This window comes from Plasmodium knowlesi (assembly GCF_000006355.2).
Source record: "Plasmodium knowlesi strain H genome assembly, chromosome: 3".
Classification (NCBI taxonomy): Eukaryota; Apicomplexa; class Aconoidasida; order Haemosporida; family Plasmodiidae; genus Plasmodium; species Plasmodium knowlesi.
Genome location: NC_011904.2, coordinates 677,853 through 698,717, shown reverse-complemented (window position 1 = coordinate 698,717; position 20,865 = coordinate 677,853). Strand labels below are relative to the sequence as shown.

Genomic DNA, 20,865 nt, shown 5'->3' with positions numbered 1-20,865 from the left:
CGGGTTTAAGAGTAGGGTTCCGGGTTTAGGAGGAAGGTGTCCGGGTGTTAGAATAAGGTTTTAGGGGTGCAAGAATTCGGATTCCTGGTTTAGGAGGAAGGTATCAGGGTGTTAGATGTCAGATTCCGGGTTTAGGGGGAAGGTTGTAAGGGTATATGAAGAGGATTCCGGGTTTAGGAAGAAGGTGTTAGGGTTCCGGGTTTAAGAGTAGGGTTCCGGGTTTAGGAGGAAGGTGTCCGGGTGTTAGAATAAGGTTTTAGGGGTGCAAGAATTCGGATTCCTGGTTTAGGAAGAAGGTGTCAGGGTGTAAGAACTTAGATTCAGGGTTTAGGAAAAAGGTGTCAGGGTGTTAGAACTTACATTCCGTGTTCAGAAAGGAGGTGTCAGGGTGTTAGAACTTAGATTCAGGGTTTAGGAAGAACGTTTTAGGGGTATAGGAAGTGGGTTCCGGGTTTAGGAGTAGGGTTCCGGGTTTAGGAGTAGGGTTCCGGGTTTAGGAGTAGGGTTCCGGGTTTAGGAGTAGGGTTCCGGGTTTAGGAGTAGGGTTCCGGGTTTAGGAGTAGGGTTCCGGGTTTAGGAGTAGGGTTCCGGGTTTAGGAGTAGGGTTCCGGATTTAGGAGTAGGGTTCCGGGTTTAGGAGTAGGGTTCCGGGTTTAGGAGTAGGGTTCCGGGTTTAGGATTCAGGTTCCGGGTTTAGCTTTAGTTGAGTAAGGGGAAGGGAAAGGAAAATCTCCTCGCAGACACTAGCCGGATACTGTGCACCAACCGGATGGTATTAACGGGATGGTGGGAACCGGATGGTAGGGAACCGGATGGTATGAACTGGGTGGTAGCAACTGGATGGTATGAACCGGATGGTATAAACCGGATGGTATGAACCAGATGGTGGGAACTGGATGGTAGTAACCGGATGGTATGAACCGGATGGTACGAACCGGATAGTATGATCTGGATGGTATTAACCGGATGGTAGTAACCGGATGGTACACTAACCGGATGGTAGTAACCGGATGGTACACTAACCGGATGGTAGAAACCGGATGGTATGAACCGGATGGTAGAAACCGGATGGCAGGAACCGGATGGTAGAAACCGGATGGCAGGGAAGCATCCCAGTATCCCTCCCGGGAGGGGGATAGGTAAAACTCCTCGAAGACAAAGACCGGATACGACACACTAACCGGATGGTGGGAAGTGGATAGTGGGAAACTGGATGGTGTGTACCGGATGATAGTGGCCGAATGGTAGTAACCGGATGGTGGGAACCGGATGTTAGAAACCGGATGGTATGAACCGGATGGTATGAACTGGATGGTATGAAGCGGATGGTAGTAAGCGGATGGTAGGAACCGGATGGCAGAGACGCATCCCAGCATCCCTCCCGGGAGGGGGGAGAGGAAAAACTCCTCAAAGACAAAAACCGGATACTATACATCAACCACATGGTGGGGACTGGATGGTGGAGACTGGATGGCACACTAACCGTATGGCACGGAAACCGCACACTGCAAAGCGAAACCCGATAACCAAAAGAAAAAAGAAAGAATAAAGGAAATCAAGGTTGAGGGAAATAGGAAAAAAAAGAAAAAAAAAAAATGGTGGGGAAAGGAGGTGTGGTTTTTGGGGGGTGTTAGAAGTCAGATTCCGGGTTTAGGAGGGAGGTGTCAGGGTGTAAGAACTTAGATTCCGCGTTTAGGAATAAGGTTGCAGTTGTGCTAGAAGTCATATTCCGGGTTTAGGAGGAAGGTGTCAGGGGGTAAGAACTTAGATTCCGGGTTTAGGAGGGAGGTGTCAGGGTGTTAGGACTTAGATTACGGGTTTAGGAGGAAGGGGTCAGGGTGTGGGAACTTAGATTCCGGGTTAAGGGGGAAGGCGTCATAGTGTCAGAATTCAGATTCCGGGTTTAGGAAGAAGGTGTCAGGGTGTAAGAACTTAGATTCCGGGTTTAGGGGGAAGGTTGCAGAAGTGCTAGAACTTAGATTCCGGGTTTAGGACAAAGGTGTCAGGGTGTTGGAATTTAGATTCCCGGTATAGGAGGAAGTTGTCGGGGTGTAAGAAATTAGATTCTGGGCTTAGGAAGAAGGTTGTAGGGTGCCAGAATTCAGATTCCGGATTTAGGAATAAAGGTTCCGGGGTATAGGAATAATGTTGTATGGGTGTTAGAATGAGGTTTCAGGGGTGTTGGAATAAAGTTTCAGGGTGTTAGAATTCAGATTCCGGATTTAGGAATAAGGCTGTAGGATATAGGAATAATGTTGTAGGAGTGTCCGAATAAGGTTGTGGGATGCAGGGAGTCAGATTCCGGGTTCAGGAGTCAGATTCCGGGTTTAGGAGTCAGCTTGCGGGTTTGGGAATGAAGGTTGTAAGGGTGTCAGAATTCAGATTCCGGATTTAGGATGAAGATTGCAGGGGTGTTAGAACTTAGATTCCGGCTTTAGGAAGAAGGTTGCATGGAATTAGAAGTCAGATTCCGGGTTTAGGTGGAAGGTTTTAAGGGTGTTAGAACTGAGTTTCCATGGTTTAGGAGGAAGGTGTCGGGGTGTAAGAACTTAGATTCCAGGTTTAGGAAGAAGGTGTCGTGGTGTTAGAATTTAGATTCCGGGTTTAGGTGTAAGGTTTCAGGATGTTGGGACTTAAATTTCGGGTTTAGGACGAAAGTATCAGGGTGTTAGAACTTAGATTCCGGGTTTAGAACAAAGGTGCCAGGGTGTTAGAATTTAGATTCCGGGTTTAGGAGGAAAATGTCAGGGTGTTAGGACTTAGATTCCGGGTTCAGAAGAAAGGTTGTGGGGGGTGTTAGAATTCAGATTCCGGGTGTTAGGAATAATGTTGTATGGGTGTTAGAATGAGGTTTCAGGGGTGTTGGAATAAAGTTTCAGGGTGTTAGAATTCAGATTCCGGATTTAGGAATAAGGCTGTAGGATATAGGAATAATGTTGTAGGAGTGTCCGAATAAGGTTGTGGGATGCAGGGAGTCAGATTCCGGGTTCAGGAGTCAGATTCCGGGTTTAGGAGTCAGCTTGCGGGTTTGGGAATGAAGGTTGTAAGGGTGTCAGAATTCAGATTCCGGATTTAGGATGAAGATTGCAGGGGTGTTAGAACTTAGATTCCGGCTTTAGGAAGAAGGTTGCATGGAATTAGAAGTCAGATTCCGGGTTTAGGTGGAAGGTTTTAAGGGTGTTAGAACTGAGTTTCCATGGTTTAGGAGGAAGGTGTCGGGGTGTAAGAACTTAGATTCCAGGTTTAGGAAGAAGGTGTCGTGGTGCTAGAATTTAGATTCCGGGTTTAGGTGTAAGGTTTCAGGATGTTGGGACTTAAATTTCGGGTTTAGGACGAAAGTATCAGGGTGTTAGAACTTAGATTCCGGGTTTAGAACAAAGGTGCCAGGGTGTTAGAATTTAGATTCCGGGTTTAGGAGGAAAATGTCAGGGTGTTAGGACTTAGATTCCGGGTTCAGAAGAAAGGTTGTGGGGGGTGTTAGAACTTAGATTCCGGGTTTAGGAAGAATGTGTCAGGGTGTTAGAACTTATATTCCGGGTTTAGGACAAAGGTATCAGGGTATTAGAACTCAGATTTCGGATTTAGGACAGAGGTGTGAGGGTGTTAGAACTTAGATTTCGGGTTTAGGAGGGGGGTGTCAGTGCGTTAAAACATAGATTCCGGGTTTAGGACGAAGGGATCAGGGTGTTAGAACTTAGATTCCGGTTTTAGGACAAGGGTGTCAGGGTGTTAGAACTTAGTTTCCGGGTTTAGGACAAATTTGTCAGGGTGTTAGAAGACAGGTTCCGGGTTCAGGAGGAAGGTTTTAAGGGTGTTGGGACTTAGATTCCAGGTTCAGGAGGAAGATTGTTGGGGTGTAAGAACTTAGATTTCGGGTTTAGGAGGAAGGTGTCAGGGTGTTAGAATTGGGATTCTGGGTTCAGGAGGAAGGTGTCAAGGTGCTAGGACTTTGATTCCGGGTTTAGGAATAAAGGTGTCAGGGTGTAAGAATTCAGATTCCGGGTTTAGGAAGAAGGTTGATGGGGTGTTAGAAGTCAGATTCCGGCTATAGGAGTCAGGTTGTAGTGGTGTTATAACTTAGATTTCGCATTTAGGAGGAAAGTTGTCAGGGTGTTAGAACTTAGATTCCGGGTTTAGGAGGAAGGTGTCAGGGTGTTAGAACTTAGATTCCGGGTCTAAGACAAAGGTGTCAGGGTGTTAGAATTGGGATTCTAGGTTTAGGAAGAAGGTGTCAGGGTGTTAGAACTTAGATTCCGGGTCTAAGACGAAGGTGTCAGGGTGTTAGAACATAGATTCCGGGTTTAGGATGAAGGTGTCAGGGTGCTAGAACTTAGATTTCGGGTTTAGGAAGGAGGTTGCAGGATTGTTAGAACTTAGATTCCGGGTTTAGGAAGAAGGTTTTAGGGGTGTCAGAAATCAGATTCCGGGTTTAGGACAAAGGTGTCAGGGTGTAAGAAGTCAGATTCCGGGTCTAAGACAAAGGTGTCAGGGTGTTAGAACTTAGATTCCGGTCTTAAGACAAAGGTGTCAGGGTGTTAGAACATAGATTCCGGGTTTAGGACAAAGGTGTCAGGGTGTTAGAACTTAGATTCCGGGTTTAGGAGTAGGGTTCCGGGTTTTGGAGTAGAGTTCCGGGTTTAGGAGTTGGGTTCCGGTTTTAGGAGTGGGGTTCCGGGTTTAGGAGTAGGGTTCCGGGTTTAGGAGTAGGGTTCCGGGTTTAGGAGTAGGGTTCCGGGTTTAGGAGTAGGGTTCCGGGTTTATGAGTAGGTTTCCGGGTTTAGGAGTAGGGTTCCGGGTTTAGGAGTAGGGTTCCGGGTTTAGGAGTAAGGTTCCTGGTTTAGGAGTAGGGTTCAGGGTTCCGGGTTTAGGAGTAAGGTTCAGGGTTCCGGGTTTAGGAGTAGGGTTCAGGGTTTAGGAGTAGGGTTCCGGTTTTAGGAGTAGGGTTCCGGGTTTAGGAGTAGGGTTCCGGGTTTAGGAGTAGGGTTCCGGGTTTAGGAGTAGGGTTCCGGGTTTAGGAGTAGGGTTCCGGGTTTAGGAGTAGGGTTCCGGGTTTAGGAGTAGGGTTCCGGGTTTAGGAGTAGGGTTCCGGGTTTAGGAGTAGGGTTCCGGGTTTAGGAGTAGGGTTCCGGGTTTAGGAGTAGGGTTCCGGGTTTAGGAGTAGGGTTCCGGTTTTAGGAGTAAGGTTCCGGGGTTAGCTTCAGTTACTTTAGGGAGGGGATAGGAAAAACTCCTCGCAGACAGGAATTATATATACAACAACGACCGGATGGTAGGAGCTGGATGGTATGAACCGGACAGTAGGGACCGGATGGTAGAAACCGGATGGTATGAACCGGATGGTAGGTACCGGATGGTATGAACCGGACGGTGAGAACAGGATGGTAGTAACCGGATGGTATGAGCCGGATGATAGAAACCGGATGATAGTAAACTGGATGGCAGAAACCGGATGGTGGGAACCTGATGGTAGGTACCGGATGGTATGGACCGGATGGTATGAACCGGATGGTGCGGACCGGATGGCAGGGACGCATCCCAGCATCCCTCCCGGGAGAGGGGTAGGTAAAACTCCTCGCAGACAAAAACGGGATACTATACACTAACCTGATGGTAGACACCGGATGGTATGAACCGGATGGTATGAACCGGATGGTATGAGCCGGATGGTAGGAAGCGGGTGGTAGGAAGCGGATGGTAGGAACCGGATGGTAGTAAGTGGATGGTGGGAACTGGACGGTAATAACCGGATGGTATGAACCAGATGGTATGAACTGGATGGTATGAACGGGATGGTAGGAACCGGATGGTATAAACCGGATGGTATTAACCGGACGGTATGAACCGGATGGTATGAATCGGATGGTATGAACCGGATGGTATGAACCGGATGGTATAGACCGGATGGTATGAACTGGGTGGTATGGACGGAATGGTATGGACCGGATGGTGGAAACGGGATGGTGGGAACGGGATGGTAGAAACCGGATGGTATGAACCGGATGGTAGGAACTGGATGGTGGAAACAGGACGGTGGGAACAGGATGGTGGGAAGTGGATGGTGGGAAGTGGATGGTGGGAAGTGGATGGTGGAAACTGGATGGTTGAAACCGGATGGTATGAACTGGTTGGTATGAACCGGGTGGTAGGAACAGGATGGTGGAAACTGGATGGTAGTAAGCGGATGGTAGTAAGCGGATGGTAGTAAGCGGATGGTAGTAACCGGATAGTAGTAACCGGATGGTATGAACCGGATAGTAGTAACCGGATGGTATGAACCGGCTGGTATGAACCGGATGGTATGAACATGATGGTATGAACCGGATGATATTAACCGGATGGTAGTGACCGGACGGTATAGACCGGATGGTAGGAACTTGATGGTATGAACAGGATGGTGGGAACTGGATGGTGGAGATTGGATGGTGGAGACTGGATGGTGGAGACTGGATGGTGGAGACTGGATGGTGGAGACTGGATGGTATGAACCGGATGGTATGAACCGGATGGTATGAACTGGATGGTATGAATCGGATGGTATAAACCGGATGGTATGATCCGGATGGTATGAACCGGATGGTATATACCGGATGGTATGAACCAGATGGTATGAACCGAATGGTATGAACCGGATGGTGGGGACTGGATGGTGGGGACTGGATGGTGGGGACTGGATGGTGGGGACTGGATGGTGGGGACTGGATGGTGGGGACTGGATGGTGAGGACTGGATGGTGGGGACTGGATGGTAGGAACTGGATGTTATGAACCGAATGGTATGAACCGGATGGTGGGGACTGGATGGTGGGGACTGGATGGTGGGGACTGGATGGTAGGAGACTGGATGGTATGAACTGGATGGTATGAACTGGATGGTGGGAACTGGATGGTGGAGACTGGATGGTGGAGACTGGATGGTAGTCACCGGATGGTTGTCGCCGGATGTTAGTCCCCGGATGGTAGTCACCGGATGGTAGTCACCGGATGGCAGGGAAGCATCCCAGCATCCCTCCCGGGAGGGGTAGGTAAAACTCCTCGAAGACGAAAAACCGGATACGACACAACGAGCGGATGGTAGTAACCGGACGGTAGGTACCGGATGGTAGGTATCGGATGGTATTAACCGGATGGAAGGGGAAGACGAACCGGATACTGGACATTAACCGGATGGCAGAAAACAGGATGGAAAAAGAAAAAAAAAAAAAATAGGTTGGGTGAAGATGGGAAGGTTGCAGGGGTGTTAGAAGTCAGATTCCGGGTTTAGGACAAAGGTGTCAGGGTGCTGGAACTTAGTTTCCGGGTTTAGGAGGAAGTTGTCAGGGTGTAAGAACTTAGATTCCGGGTTTAGGAAGAAGGTTTTCATGGTGGTAGAATAAGATTTCGGGTTGAGGAATAAGGTGTCAGGGTGTAAGAACTTAGATTCCGGGTTTAGGACAAAGGTGCTAGGGTGTTAGAACTTAGATTCTGGGTTTAGGGGGAAGGTGTCAGGATGTTAGAACTTAGATTCCGGGTTTAGGAGAAAGGTATCAGGGTGTAAGAACTTAGATTCCGGGGTTAGGACAAATGTTTTAGGGTGTCAGAAGTCAGATTCAAGGTTTAGGAAGAAGGTGTCAGAGTGCTAGAACTTAGATTCCGGGTTTAGGTGGAAGATTGTTTAGGTGTTAGGAGTCCGATTCCGGGTTTAGGAGGAAGATTGTTTAGGTGTTAGAAGTCAGATTCCGGGTTTAGGAGTAAGGTGTCAGGGTGTTAGAATTTAGATTCCGGGTTTAGGAGAAAGGTGTCAGGGTGTTAGAACTTAGATTCCGCGTTTAGGAGGAATGTGTGAGGGTGTTAGGACTTAGATTCCGGGTTTAGGACAAAGGTATCAGTGTGTTAGAACTTAGATTTCGGGTTTAGGAAGAAGGTTGTAGATGTGTTAGAATATGGTTTCAAGGGTTTAGGAGGAAGGTGTCGGGGTGTTAGAATTCAGATTCCGGGTATAGGAGGAAGTTGTCAGAGTGTTAGAACTTAGATTCTATATTTAGGAGTAAGGTGTCAGGGTGTTAGAATTTAGATTCCGGGTTTAGAACAAAGGTGTCAGGGTGTAAAAACTTAGATTACGGATTCAGGAGGAGGGTTTTAGGGGCCTTAGAACTTAGATTCCGGGTTTAGGAGGAAGGGGTCAGGGTGTAGGAACTTAGATTCCGGGTTTAGGAAGGAAGGTGTCAGGGTGTTAGAACCCTGATTCCGGATTTAGGACAAAGGTGTGAGGGTGTTAGAACTCAGATTCCGGGTTTAGGAGAATGTCGTAAGGGTGTTAGAACTTAGATTCCGGGTTTAGGACAAAGGTGTGAGGGTGTTAGAACTCAGATTCCGGGTTTAGGAGAATGTCGTAAGGGTGTTAGAACTTAGATTCCGGGTTTAGGAATGAAGGTTGTAGGTGTGTTAAAAGTCAGATTCCGGGTTTAGAATAAGGTTGTAGGGGTGTTAGAAATCAGATTCCGGGTTTAGGACGAAGGTGTCAGGGTGTTAGAACTTAGATTCCGGGTTTAGGAGGAAGTTGTCAGGGTGTCAGATGTCTGATTCCGGGTTTAGGAGGAAGGTTGTAGGGGTGTTAGAAGTCAGATTCCGAGTTTAGGACAAAGGTGCCAGGGTGTTAGAATTTAGATTCCGGGTTTAGGACAAAGGTGCCAGGGTGTTAGGACTTAGATTCCGGGTTTTGTACAAAGGTGTCAGTGTTTTAGAACTTAGATTCCGGGTATAGGAGTAAGGTTGTAAGGGTGTTAGAACTTAGATTCCGGGTTCAGGGGGAAGGTTGTAGCGGTGTTAGGAATTAGATTCCGGGTTTAGGACGACGGTGTCAGGGTGTTAGAACGTAGATTCCGAGTTTAGGACAAAAGTATCAGGATGTAAGAACATAGATTCCGGATTTAGGAGGAAGGTGTCAGGGTGTTAGAACTTAGATTCCGGGTTCGGAAATAAAGGTTGTACGGATATTAGAAAAAGGTCTTGGGGGTATTACAATAAATTTCTAGGGTATAGGAGTAATGTTGTACCGTATACGAATATGGTTGTAGGGATATTGGAATAAGGTTTTAGGGTACAGGAGTAAAGGTTCTAGGGTATAGGAGTAACGTCATAGGGTATAGGAGTAACGTTTCAGGGTATAGGAGTAATGTTTCAGGGTACAAGAAGAAGGTTTGAAGGGTATGGGAATAAGGTTTCGTGTTTAGGAGTAGAGGTTTTAGGGTATAAGAATAAGGTTCCAGGGTTTAGGAATAAGGTTCTAGGGTTAGCTTTAGCTGCCTTAAAGGGGGGGAAGTAAAGGAAAAACTCCTCGCAGACAGGGACTGCATACTGCATACTAACCGCATGGTATGAAACGGATGGTATGAACAGGACGGTATGAGCCGGACGGTATGGACCGGACGGTGTGAAGCGGACGGCAGGAACCGGATGGTATGAATCGGATGGTACGAACCGGATGGTGGAGACTGGATGGTGGAGACTGGATGGTGGAGACTGGATGGTAGAAACCGGTTGGTAGAAACCGGATGGTAGTAACTGGGTAGTGGGAAGTGGATGGTGGAAACCGGATGGTAGGAAATGGATGGTAGGAACTGGATGGTAGAAGCCGGATGGTGGAGACTGGATGGTAGGAACCGGATGGTATGAACGCGATGATATGAACCGGATGGTAGTAACTGGATGGTGGAAATTGGATGGTGGAAAATGGATGGTATGAACCGGATGGTATGAAGCGGATGGTATGAATCGGATAGTATGAACCGGATAGTATGAACCGGATGGTATGAACCGGATGGCAGGGACGCATCCCAGCATCCCTCCCGGGAGGGGTTAGGAAAAACTCCTCGAAGACAGAAAGCGGATACTGCACATCGAACGCATGGTGGGAACCGGATGGTATGAGTCGGATGGTAGGAACCGGATGGTATGAACCAGATTGTATGAACCGGATGGTAGGAGCCGGATGGTAGGAACTGGATGGTGGGAACTGAATGGTGGGAACTGGATGGTGGGTACTGGATGGTGGAGACTGGATACTACACCAACCGGATGGCACATAAACCGCATATTTAGAACAAATTAGACGGAAAAAAAAGGAAAAATTTTTTCATCGATTGTGAATGACATACATTTACCTAATCTACATATATACATACAACCTACAACATACATACATACAACATACAACATACAACATATATACACACATGGCACTTTACATGTCCTATTAATCTTTTCTTCCGTTCTCCTTTTCGCAGCTGAAGCATGCATGAAGAACGACAAGAATTCATTTTGCACGCGCTTGCAATGTGCAAAAGATCATTGGCAATTAACAGATGGGAAGGGCAGCACCAACACCGTAAGCAAGGGGAATGACTGCCTATATATACACATATATACATATATGTGTATATATATATAGACATGCATATATGTATGTATATGTATATATATATATGTATGGACGTATATATGTATATATATGTATGGACGTATATATGTATATATATGTATGTACATGTGTATATATATGTATATATATACCTTCCTTTTCTATATAGGGAGATTTCTGGGAGGGTCACGTCAAGAAGAAGCTGGAAGAATTCATCACTAAGGGAGTGGTAGACAATGGTAGATCCACTACTAGCCACTGCGACAACGAGAAACTGAATAATGCAAACAAACAGGCTTGTGGACACATTACAACACTGTTGCAGGAAATGTACAAAAATCAAAATCAAAGTGGTGACCCTAAGCAGTATTCTAATCAAATTATAAAATGTCTTCTGTTAAAAGAATATGCTAACAAATTAAAAAAGCAAGCAAAACAAAAAGGGTATTGTAGCATAGATGAAGGGATAAATCACGCTTTCACGCAAAGTAAAACCATTATTGGGAATGCGTCAACTCAATGCCCAGTTGTTAATGGTCCTAATTCTTGTTTTGAATGTAGTTGGAACGATAAAGACGACTATGAAGATTGCCCAATTGACAATAGCCAAAGCGCCAATGGGAAAGTAAAGGACAAAGTGGATGAATTGTTCAAGAAGAACGACCAAACTGTTGACACCAAAATACAGAAAACCGTGACTGATATGCATAATAAAAGTACCCCCTGTGAACGTATACAATGTGCAGCGCATTGGTGGGGAGAGAAGAACAAGAATAACGGAACTGTCGAATGGGTGAGGAATGACAACTACATATATACAAATATACGTATGCACATATATATACATATACATACATATATATATACATATACATACATATGTGTGCGCCTATGCATATACATGTATGTATACGTATATATACATGTGTATGTATATACATATGTATGCATATGCATATGTACATATGCATATGCATATATATATATATATATATATATATATAACTTCACTTGTAGAATAAAATGTGGGAGGAAGTGGTCAAAGGGGATGTCACCTCACTTGGCAAATCCATGTCTGACAATAAAAACAGCAGTGCAGACGACAGTCTCACCAAACACTGCATTAAATTGGACAACAAGAACAGAGAAATATGTTTCCTCTTTACAAGGGGACTAGACCACATGTACAAAAATGTAACTGGTAACGACGATGCTATGAAGTTGTTTAAACGAACCATGATGTGCGCAGCACTAAATGCATACGCCAAGAAAATTAAGGCTGATGCAACAGCAAAGAAGAATAACGGGACAGGGAGCTGTGACATAGATAATGGCATAGAACAGGCCTTCAAACAAATTAAAACAATTATGAGTGGTGAATCATCTCAATGCAAAGATCCTAAGGGTGCTGATTGTTTTGAGTGTACACAGGACCAAGACTTTGACAAATGCGAAATTAACACAAATGGCCAGGGCACCACCGGTGAAAATGTAAATAGCAGATTGAAGACAATGTTTGAGGACAAAGAAGATAAGACAGGACTGAAGGAATCTTTGGACAAAATATGTAAGTAGACACCCCAATCACAATAACCAACCAACCCCCCCCAACCAAAGAAGAAAAAAAGAAAAAAAAACAAAGAAAAAAAAAAAAAAAGTAAAAAAAAAGAAAAGTAAAGAAAAAGAAAGGAAAAAGAAAAAATTAATTATAAGGTGTGTGGGGGGGAGAGTACGATGAGGAGGATGAAGGTGATGAGAAGGTTTTCGGGGTGTCAGAAGTCAGATTCCGGGTATAGGAGTAAGGTTGTAGAGTACAGGAGAAGGTTCGAGGGAATTAGAATAAGGTTGTAGGACTGTTAGAAGTCAGATTCTGGGCTTAGGAAGAAGGTTTTAAGGGTGCCAGAATTCAGATTCCGGATTTAGGAATAAAGGTTCCGGGGTATAGGAATAATGTTGTATGGGTGTTAGAATGAGGTTTCAGGGGTGTTGGAATAAGGTTTCAGGGTGTTAGAATTCAGATTCCGGATTTAGGAATAAGGTTGTAGGATATAGGAATAATGTTGTAGGGGTGTCCGAATAAGGTTGTGGGATGCAGGGAATTAGATTCCGGGTTCAGGAGTCAGATTCCGCGTTCAAGAGTCAGATTCCGGGTTCAGGAGTCAGATTCCGGGTTCAGGAGTCAGATTCCGGGTTTAGGAGTCAGATTCCGGGTTCAGGAGTCAGATTCCGGGTTCAGGAGTCAGATTCCGGGTTTGGGAATGAAGGTTATAGGGGTGTTAGAAGTCAGATTTCGGGGGTTAGGAATAAGGTTTTACGTGTATTAAAAGTCAGATTCCGGGTTTAGGAATAAGGTTTTAGGGGTGTTAGAAGTCAGATTTCGGGGGTTAGGAATAATGTTGTATGGGTGTTAGAATAATGTTGTATGGGTGTTAGAATAATGTTGTATGGGTGTTAGAATAAGGTTGTAAGGGTGTTAGAATAACGTTCTAGAGGTGTCAGAATAAGGTTGTATTTGTGTTAGAATGAGGTTGTATTTGTGTCAGAATAGGGTCTTAGGGGTGTCGGAGTAGCGTCTTAGGGGTGTCGGAATAGGGTCTCAGGGGTGTCAGAATAGGGTCTTAGGGGTGTCGGAATAAGGTGGTAAGGGTGTTAGAATAAGGTGGTAAGGGTGTTAGAATAATGTTGTATGGGTGTTAGAATAATGTTGTATGGGTTTTAGAATAATGTTGTATGGGTGTTAGAATAATGTTGTATGGGTGTTAGAATGGGGTGTCCGGGTATAGGAGTAATACTGTATGGGTGTTAGAAGTGAGATTCCGGGTTTAGGGTGGTGACTGTTTTGAGTGTACACAGGACCAAAGTTTTGATAATTGCGAAATTAACACAAATGGACAAACCACCACTGAGGATGTAAATAAAAAATTGAAAGAAATGTTTGAGGACGACGACGATAAGACAGGACTGAAGGAATCTTTGGACAAAATATGTAAGTAGACACCACAATCACAATAACCAACCAAACCCCCCCAATCAAAGTAAAAAAAAAAAAAAAAAAAAAAAAAAAAAAAAAAAAAAAAAAAAAAAAAAAAAAAAAAAAAAAAAAAAAAAAAAAAAAAAAAAAAAAAAAAAAAGAAAATAATATAAGGTGTGGGGGGAAGAGTATGATGACGAAGATGAAGGTGATGAGAAGGTTGTCGGGGTGTTAGAAGTCAGATTTCGGGCTTAGGATAAAGGTTGTAGGGGTGTTCATAGTCCGATTCAGGGTTTAGGAGGGAGGTTTTAGGGGTGTCAGAATAAGGTGGTAAGGTTGTTAGAATAATGTTGTATGGGTGTTAGAATAATGTTGTATGGGTGTTAGAATAATGTTGTATGGGTGTTAGAATAATGTTGTATGGGTGTTAGAATAATGTTGTATGGGTGTTAGAATAATGTTGTATGGGTGTTAGAATAATGTTGTATGGGTGTTAGAAAGGGGTGTCCGGGTATAGGAGTACTACTGTATGGGTGTTAGAAGTGAGATTCCGGGTTTAGGGTGGTGACTGTTTTGAGTGTACACAGGACCAAAGTTTTGATAATTGCGAAATTAACACAAATGGACAAACCACCACTGAGGATGTAAATAAAAAATTGAAAGAAATGTTTGAGGACAAAGAAGATAAGACAGGACTGAAGGAATCTTTGGACAAAATATGTAAGTAGACACCCCAATCACAATAACTAACCAAACCCCCCCAACCAAAGAAAAAAAAAAAAGGAAAAAAAAAAAAAAAAAAAAAAAAAAAAAAAAAGAAAAAAAAAAACCAAAAAAAAAGAAGAAAAAAAAAAAAAAAAAAGAAAATAATATAAGGTGTGGGGGGAAGACTATGATGAGGAAGATGAAGGTGATGAGAAGGTTTTCAGGGTGTCAGAAGTCAGATTCCGGATTTAGGAGTAAGGTTGTAGGATATAGGAATAATGTTGTTGGATATAGGAATAATGTTGTAGGATATAGGAATAATGTTGTAGGATATAGGAATAATGTTGTAGGATATAGGAATAAGGTTGTAGGATATAGGAATAAGGTTGTAGGATATAGGAATAATGTTGTGGGGGTGTTAGAATAATGTTGTATGGGTGTTAGAATAATGTTGTATGGGTTTTAGAATAATGTTGTATGGGTGTTAGAATAATGTTGTATGGGTTTTAGAATAATGTCGTATGGGTGTTAGAATAATGTTGTATGGGTGTTAGAATGGGGTGTCCGGGTATAGGAGTAATACTGTATGGGTGTTAGAAGTGAGATTCCGGGTTTAGGGTGGTGACTGTTTTGAGTGTACACAGGACCGAAGTTTTGATAATTGCGAAATTAACACAAATGGCCAGGGCACCACAGGTGAAAATGTAAATAGCAAATTGCAGACAATGTTTGAGGACGAACAGGATAAGACAGGACTGAAGGAATCTTTAGACAAAATATGTAAGTAGACACCACAATCACAATAACCCCCCAACCAAAAAAAAAGAAAAGTAAAAAAGAAAAAAAAAAAAAAAAAAAAATATTCAGATTCCGGGTTTAGGAGTTGGGTTCCGGGTTTAGGAGTTGGGTTCCGGGTTTAGGAGTAGGGTTGCGGGTTTAGGAGTAGGGTTGCGGGTTTAGGAGTAGGGTTGCGGGTTTAGGAGTAGGGTTGCGGGTTTAGGAGTAGGGTTGCGGGTTTAGGAGTAGGGTTGCGGGTTTAGGAGTAGGGTTGCGGGTTTAGGAGTAGGGTTGCGGGTTTAGGAGTAGGGTTGCGGGTTTAGGAGTAGGGTTGCGGGTTTAGGAGTAGGGTTGCGGGTTTAGGAGTAGGGTTGCGGGTTTAGGAGTAGGGTTGCGGGTTTAGGAGTAGGGTTGCGGGTTTAGGAGTAGGATTCCGGGTTTAGGAGTAGGGTTCCGGGTTTAGGAGTAGGGTTCCGGGTTTAGGAGTAGGGTTCCGGGTTTAGGAGTAGGGTTCCGGGTTTAGGAGTAGTGTTCCGGGTTTAGGAGTAGGGTTCCGGGTTTAGGAGTAGGGTTCCGGGTTTAGGAGTAGGGTTCCGGGTTTAAGAGTAAGGTTCCAGGGTATAGGAATAATGTTGTAGGGGTGTCCGAATAAGGTTGTGGGATACAAGGAATTAAATTCCGGGTTCAGGAGTCAGATTCCGGGTTTAGGAGTCAGATTCCGCGTTCGGGAATGAAGGTTGTAGGGGTGTCAGAATTCAGATTCCGGGTTTAGTTTGAAGATTGTATGGGTGTTAGAATGAGGTTTCAGGGTGTTGGAATAAGGTTTCAGGGTTTAGCTTTAGTTACTTTAGGGGGATGGGAAAAATTCTTCGCAGACAGAGACCCGATACTACATACTAACCGATGGTATGAACTGGATGGTATGAACCGGATGGTAGGAACCGGATGGCAGGGACGCATCCCAGCATCCCTCCCGGGAGGGTTGGAAAAACTCCTCGAAGACGAAAAACCGGATACTACACAGTAAACGGATGGTGGAGACTGGATGGTGTGAACCGGATGGTACAGACCGGATGGTAGGAACTGGACGGTGGGAACCTGATGGTAGAGACAGGATGCTATGAGCCGGATGGTATGAACCGGATTGTGGGAACTGGATGGTGGAGACTGGATGGTGGAGACTGGATGGTGGAGACTGGGTGGTAGTAACCGGATGGTGGAGACTGGATGGTGGAGACTGGATGGTAGGAACTGAATGGTAGGAACTGGATGGTATAGACTGGATGGTGTAGACTGGATGGTGGGAACTGGATGGTGGGAACTGGAAGGTAGTAACCGGATGGTATGAACGCGATGGTAGGAATCGGATGGTACGGAAACCGGATGGTAGTAACCGGATGGTGAGAACGGGGTGGTGGGAACCGAATAGTATGAACCGGATAGTATGAACCGGATGGTAGGAACTGCAAGGTATGAACCGGATGTTATGAGCCGGATGGTAGGAAGTGGAAAGTAGGAACCGGATGATGGAAACTGGATGGTATGAACCGGATGGTATAGACCGGATGGTATGGACCGGATGGCATGAACTCGATGGTATGAACCGGATGGTATTGACCGGATGGCAGGGACGCATCCCAGCATCCCTCCCGGGAGGGGTAGGTAAAACTCCTCGAAGACAAAAACCGGATACTACACACTAACCGGGTAGTAGTAGCCGGATGGTAGTGACGGGATGGCAAGGAAACCGGATACTACAGAACCAACAAACAACCAACATAACCAACACAACGAACATCACGGAAACAGTTACTACACGACTGTGTTCATGGGGGGAAAAAGGACAACATCACATCGCCGATTACATAGACAATTATCGTCATCACATTACTCATCCTTTGTGCATTGTTTATTCTTCTTATAGGTTTAGAGTGTCTGGATAAGAAGGAATTATGTCAACGTGCACAATGTGTAGCTGATAGATGGGTGAAACAGACTAACGGCGTGAACGGTCAGGCACGTAATTGGGTAAGGAAATAACAGTTACATATACATACACTTCCATATGTATACATATGTATATATGTATATGTATGTATATATATGTATATATGTATATATACATACGTATATGTATGTATATGTATACATGTATATATATATATATATATTACTTCAATTGTAGACTGAAATGTGGAATGAAGTCCAAACTCAAGTCACCTCACTTGGGACTAACATATCCAATAACAAGGACAAGGTGGAAACCCACTGTACTGACCTTCACAGTGAAGAAGAGAAGACAGTATGCAAGTTCATTGCTTCAGGATTAAAAGGTATTTATGAAATTAAGGCAGGTCAAGGTGGAAATGCGGTAAAGATCACAAAGAAGGATTTAGAGGATCAATTATTTAAACGTACCATGCAATGTGTTTTATTAAATGCTTTTGCTGATAAATTAGAAGCACTTCCATGTAGTAAAGAGAAAAAAATAGAAGAGGCTGTAACCAAGGCATTTAATGATGAAAATGATACTATTAAGAATGCAAGTGACCGTTGCACGAAAGATGGTGATAAATGCTTTAAGTGTATTAGGTTTAACGGTCTCACCAATTGCGAAATTGGCGAGAACGGTAACAAGGAAAAAGTAAAAGGAAAAGTAGAACCCATGCTAGAAGGAGATAATACACTCAAGAAAGAATCTCTGGAGAAGAAAATATGTAAGTAGACACCACCACGAAATGTTGGTACCGCCACAACCACAATTGTGTTGGTACCAACACAACCACAACACAACCAACACAACCAACACAACCAACACAACATAATAACACAACACAACAACAACAACAACAACAACAACACAACACAACCACAACACAACCAACATACTAACATAACCAACATACTAACATAACCAACATACTAACACAACACAACATACTGACACAACCAACATACTAACACAAACAACAACAACAACCACAGCACTACTACTGCTAGTACTACTACTAGTACTACTAGTACTAGTTCCTCGTCGAAGTCTTCTCTAACCAAGACCATATGTAAGTAGACATTTTTTTTCTCTCCTCCAACCTACCAATAACAAATATATGACCATTCCACATCCATTCCACATCCACCTTCATCCATTCCACATCCACCTTCATCCATTTCCAAAACAAAAACAAACAACAACAAAAATACAACAACAAAAACCACAACAACAACAACAAACAAACAAAAACGAACAAACAAAGACAAAAATACAAAAACAAAAATACAAAGGAAAAAATACAACAACAAAAAAATAAAAATAAGAACAATAACATTATATGTATATATACACATATATACATATAAGTACATATATATATACATATAAGTATATATATATGTATATATGTGTACATGTATATATAGGTATATATATATATATATATATATATATATATGTGTGTCTATGTGTTTGTCTATGTCTGCTTATAGGTAAACCATGTACACAGGATAACTTCTGTGCAGGTCTACAATGTGTAGCAAAGAAATGGGGAGAAAGGAATAACAAGTCCTCAAACGGAAAGGTTACTTGGGTAAGGAATGTGTGGTTGTGCTCATGGTTGTGGTCTGTTGTGCTGATGTTGGAATGGAAACCATAACAACATCCATAACAACATCCATAACAACATCCATAACAACATCCATAACAACATCCATAACAACATCCATAACAACATCCATAATAACATCCATAACAATAACAGCATCAACAACAATAATAACATCCATAACATCAATAACATCGACAACATATATGTCTATATATACATATATACATATTTATATATGCATATGTATACATATGTATATGTATATATGTATATATGTGTATATATGTATATGTATATGTATATATGTATATATGTATATACATATATATATATGTATATGTATATATATATATATATATATATATATAACACCCGCTTTATGTTTAGGAAAACATGAAGGGTGACTTTGAAAAGGAGTTAAAAGCAGTCCTACATGCCATGACGACAAATCAGACCGCCTTCGCGGACCATTGCAAGAACAACAACTGGAAGGATGGCGACGCCGCAGGCGAAGCCAATAAAACCGCCTGCAAGCTTGTTGCAGCAGGGCTGGAACATATATCTAAAATTCAGCATGAATATAGCACTAAGACGGGGCAACCTGATAAAAATGAAAACCCCTATGATAACCAAGAGTTTAAACAATTAGTTTCTTGTTTAATGTTGAAGGCAGTTGCACAAAAAATGAAAGAAGACAGCAAAATTTGCGACATAGACCAAGGGATTAGGGCCGCCTTTGGAAAGGCAGACGCCATTAAGGGGAAACATTGCCAGAATGGTAAACCTTGTACTGTTTGTAATTGGGCGGAAAAATATGATGATTGCTACTTGGACACTGCAAAGGAGGACCAAGTGAAGCCAAAATTGGAAGCATTGCTCGACGAGAAGAAGACCGAAGTCGAGGGTGCCCTCATGGACATAACTAAAACAGCAGGAAACAATAGTTCTACTTTATGTCTCCGTTTACAATGTCTAGCTCCTCGAGTTCAGGCATCCAGCTCTGCGGTAAGTGGAAAAAGAAAAAGAATAGGAATAAAAGGAATAAAAAAAAAAGGAAAAGGAAAAAGAAAAGAATTCAAAAAAAAAAAAAAAATAAATAAAATTTCAGATTCCGGGTTTAGGAGGAAGGTTTCAAGGGTGTCGGAATAAGGTTTTAGGGGGTTAGGCATAAGGTTTTAGGGGGTTAGGAATAAGGTTTTAGGGGTATTAGAATAAGGTTTCGGGGTTAGCTTTAGCTATTTTAGGGGGGGAGAGGAAAAACTCCTCGCAGACAGGGACAGGATACGACAGCAACCGGATGGCAGAAAACAGGATGGAAAAAGAAAAAAAAAAAAAGAATATATACTTATACATATACGTATGTATATATATATATATATATTTATTCCACTCTGCAGAATACATTTTGGACGAAGGAAGGCGAAGTAGGACAACTATGGAACGTACTATCCACAGCAATGAAGGCAAATAAGAACAACGAAGCACAATGTAATACCATGGATAATGACAACAGAGAGGCAACCAACCCTGAAAAGAAGGCATGCAATTATTTGCATGCCGCCTTAAAGAAACTGTATGAGACGACGACGCCGGCGACGCCGTCGGCGTCGTCGTCAGGAACCATAAGCCTGAATGACAACCCACCGTTGAAACAAACAGTGGGTTGCTTATTACTTCACGCTTATGCAAAGAAAATGAAAGGCGCCACGTGTTTAGTGGATTCAGGAATAAAGAAAGCTTTCGACACTGCTGTTAAAAATCTTATTGGTAATTGCAATGGTGGCACGGAATCTTGTGTCCCTTGCCTTTGGAATGAAGGCAACTATGACAACTGCGAAATTACCAAAAATGGCACCACCGAAGATCAGACGCCAGTAAAGGACAAATTAGAACAAGTTCAGAACAAAATTACCGAAACCTCCAATACCACCCTAAAGGACATAAATGAAATGTCCACTTTATGCGACTTCATTAAATGCGCCGGACCGAAATGGTTCAAAAACAAGGCGAAACCGAACGGTAATAGTGTTACTGCAACCAAGAATTGGGTAAGTCGTACTACCAACAACCAACGTACCACCACAGTATTGTGGGGTAGAAGGAATAATGCAGAAATGAAAAAAAAAAAAAAAAAATATTCAGATTCCGGGTTTAGGAATGAAGTTTGTAGGATATTAGAATAAGGTTGTAATGGTGTTAGAATAAGGTATTAAGGGTATTAGAAGTCAGATCTCCGGTTTAGGAGTAAGGTTATAGGGGTGTTAGAAGTCAGATTCCGGGTATAGGAGGAAGGTTTTAGGGTGTTCGATGTCAGATTCCATGTTTGGGAATATGGTTTTGGGGTGTTCGATGTCAGATTCCGGGTTTAGGAGGAAGGTTGTAGGGGTGTCAGAAGTCAGATTCCGGGTGTTA

At 43.3% G+C, this 20,865-nt stretch overlaps 1 protein-coding gene across 1 annotated transcript in view; it reads left to right on the top strand.

Moving 5' to 3' along the window:
• The window catches only part of PKNH_0314100 (SICAvar, type I), a gene marked incomplete at both ends in the record, with an annotated part of 29,874 nt that overhangs the window by 3,856 nt on the left and 5,153 nt on the right, over positions 1–20,865 (top strand). Inside the window, 8 exons of the mRNA XM_039113829.1 lie at positions 10,262–10,362; positions 10,565–11,188; positions 11,413–11,962; positions 16,773–16,876; positions 17,034–17,565; positions 18,335–18,435; positions 18,841–19,458; positions 19,851–20,501. Of these exons, the coding sequence (XP_038969441.1) occupies positions 10,262–10,362; positions 10,565–11,188; positions 11,413–11,962; positions 16,773–16,876; positions 17,034–17,565; positions 18,335–18,435; positions 18,841–19,458; positions 19,851–20,501 (3,281 nt within the window). The remainder of the gene's footprint in view (positions 1–10,261; positions 10,363–10,564; positions 11,189–11,412; positions 11,963–16,772; positions 16,877–17,033; positions 17,566–18,334; positions 18,436–18,840; positions 19,459–19,850; positions 20,502–20,865) is intronic.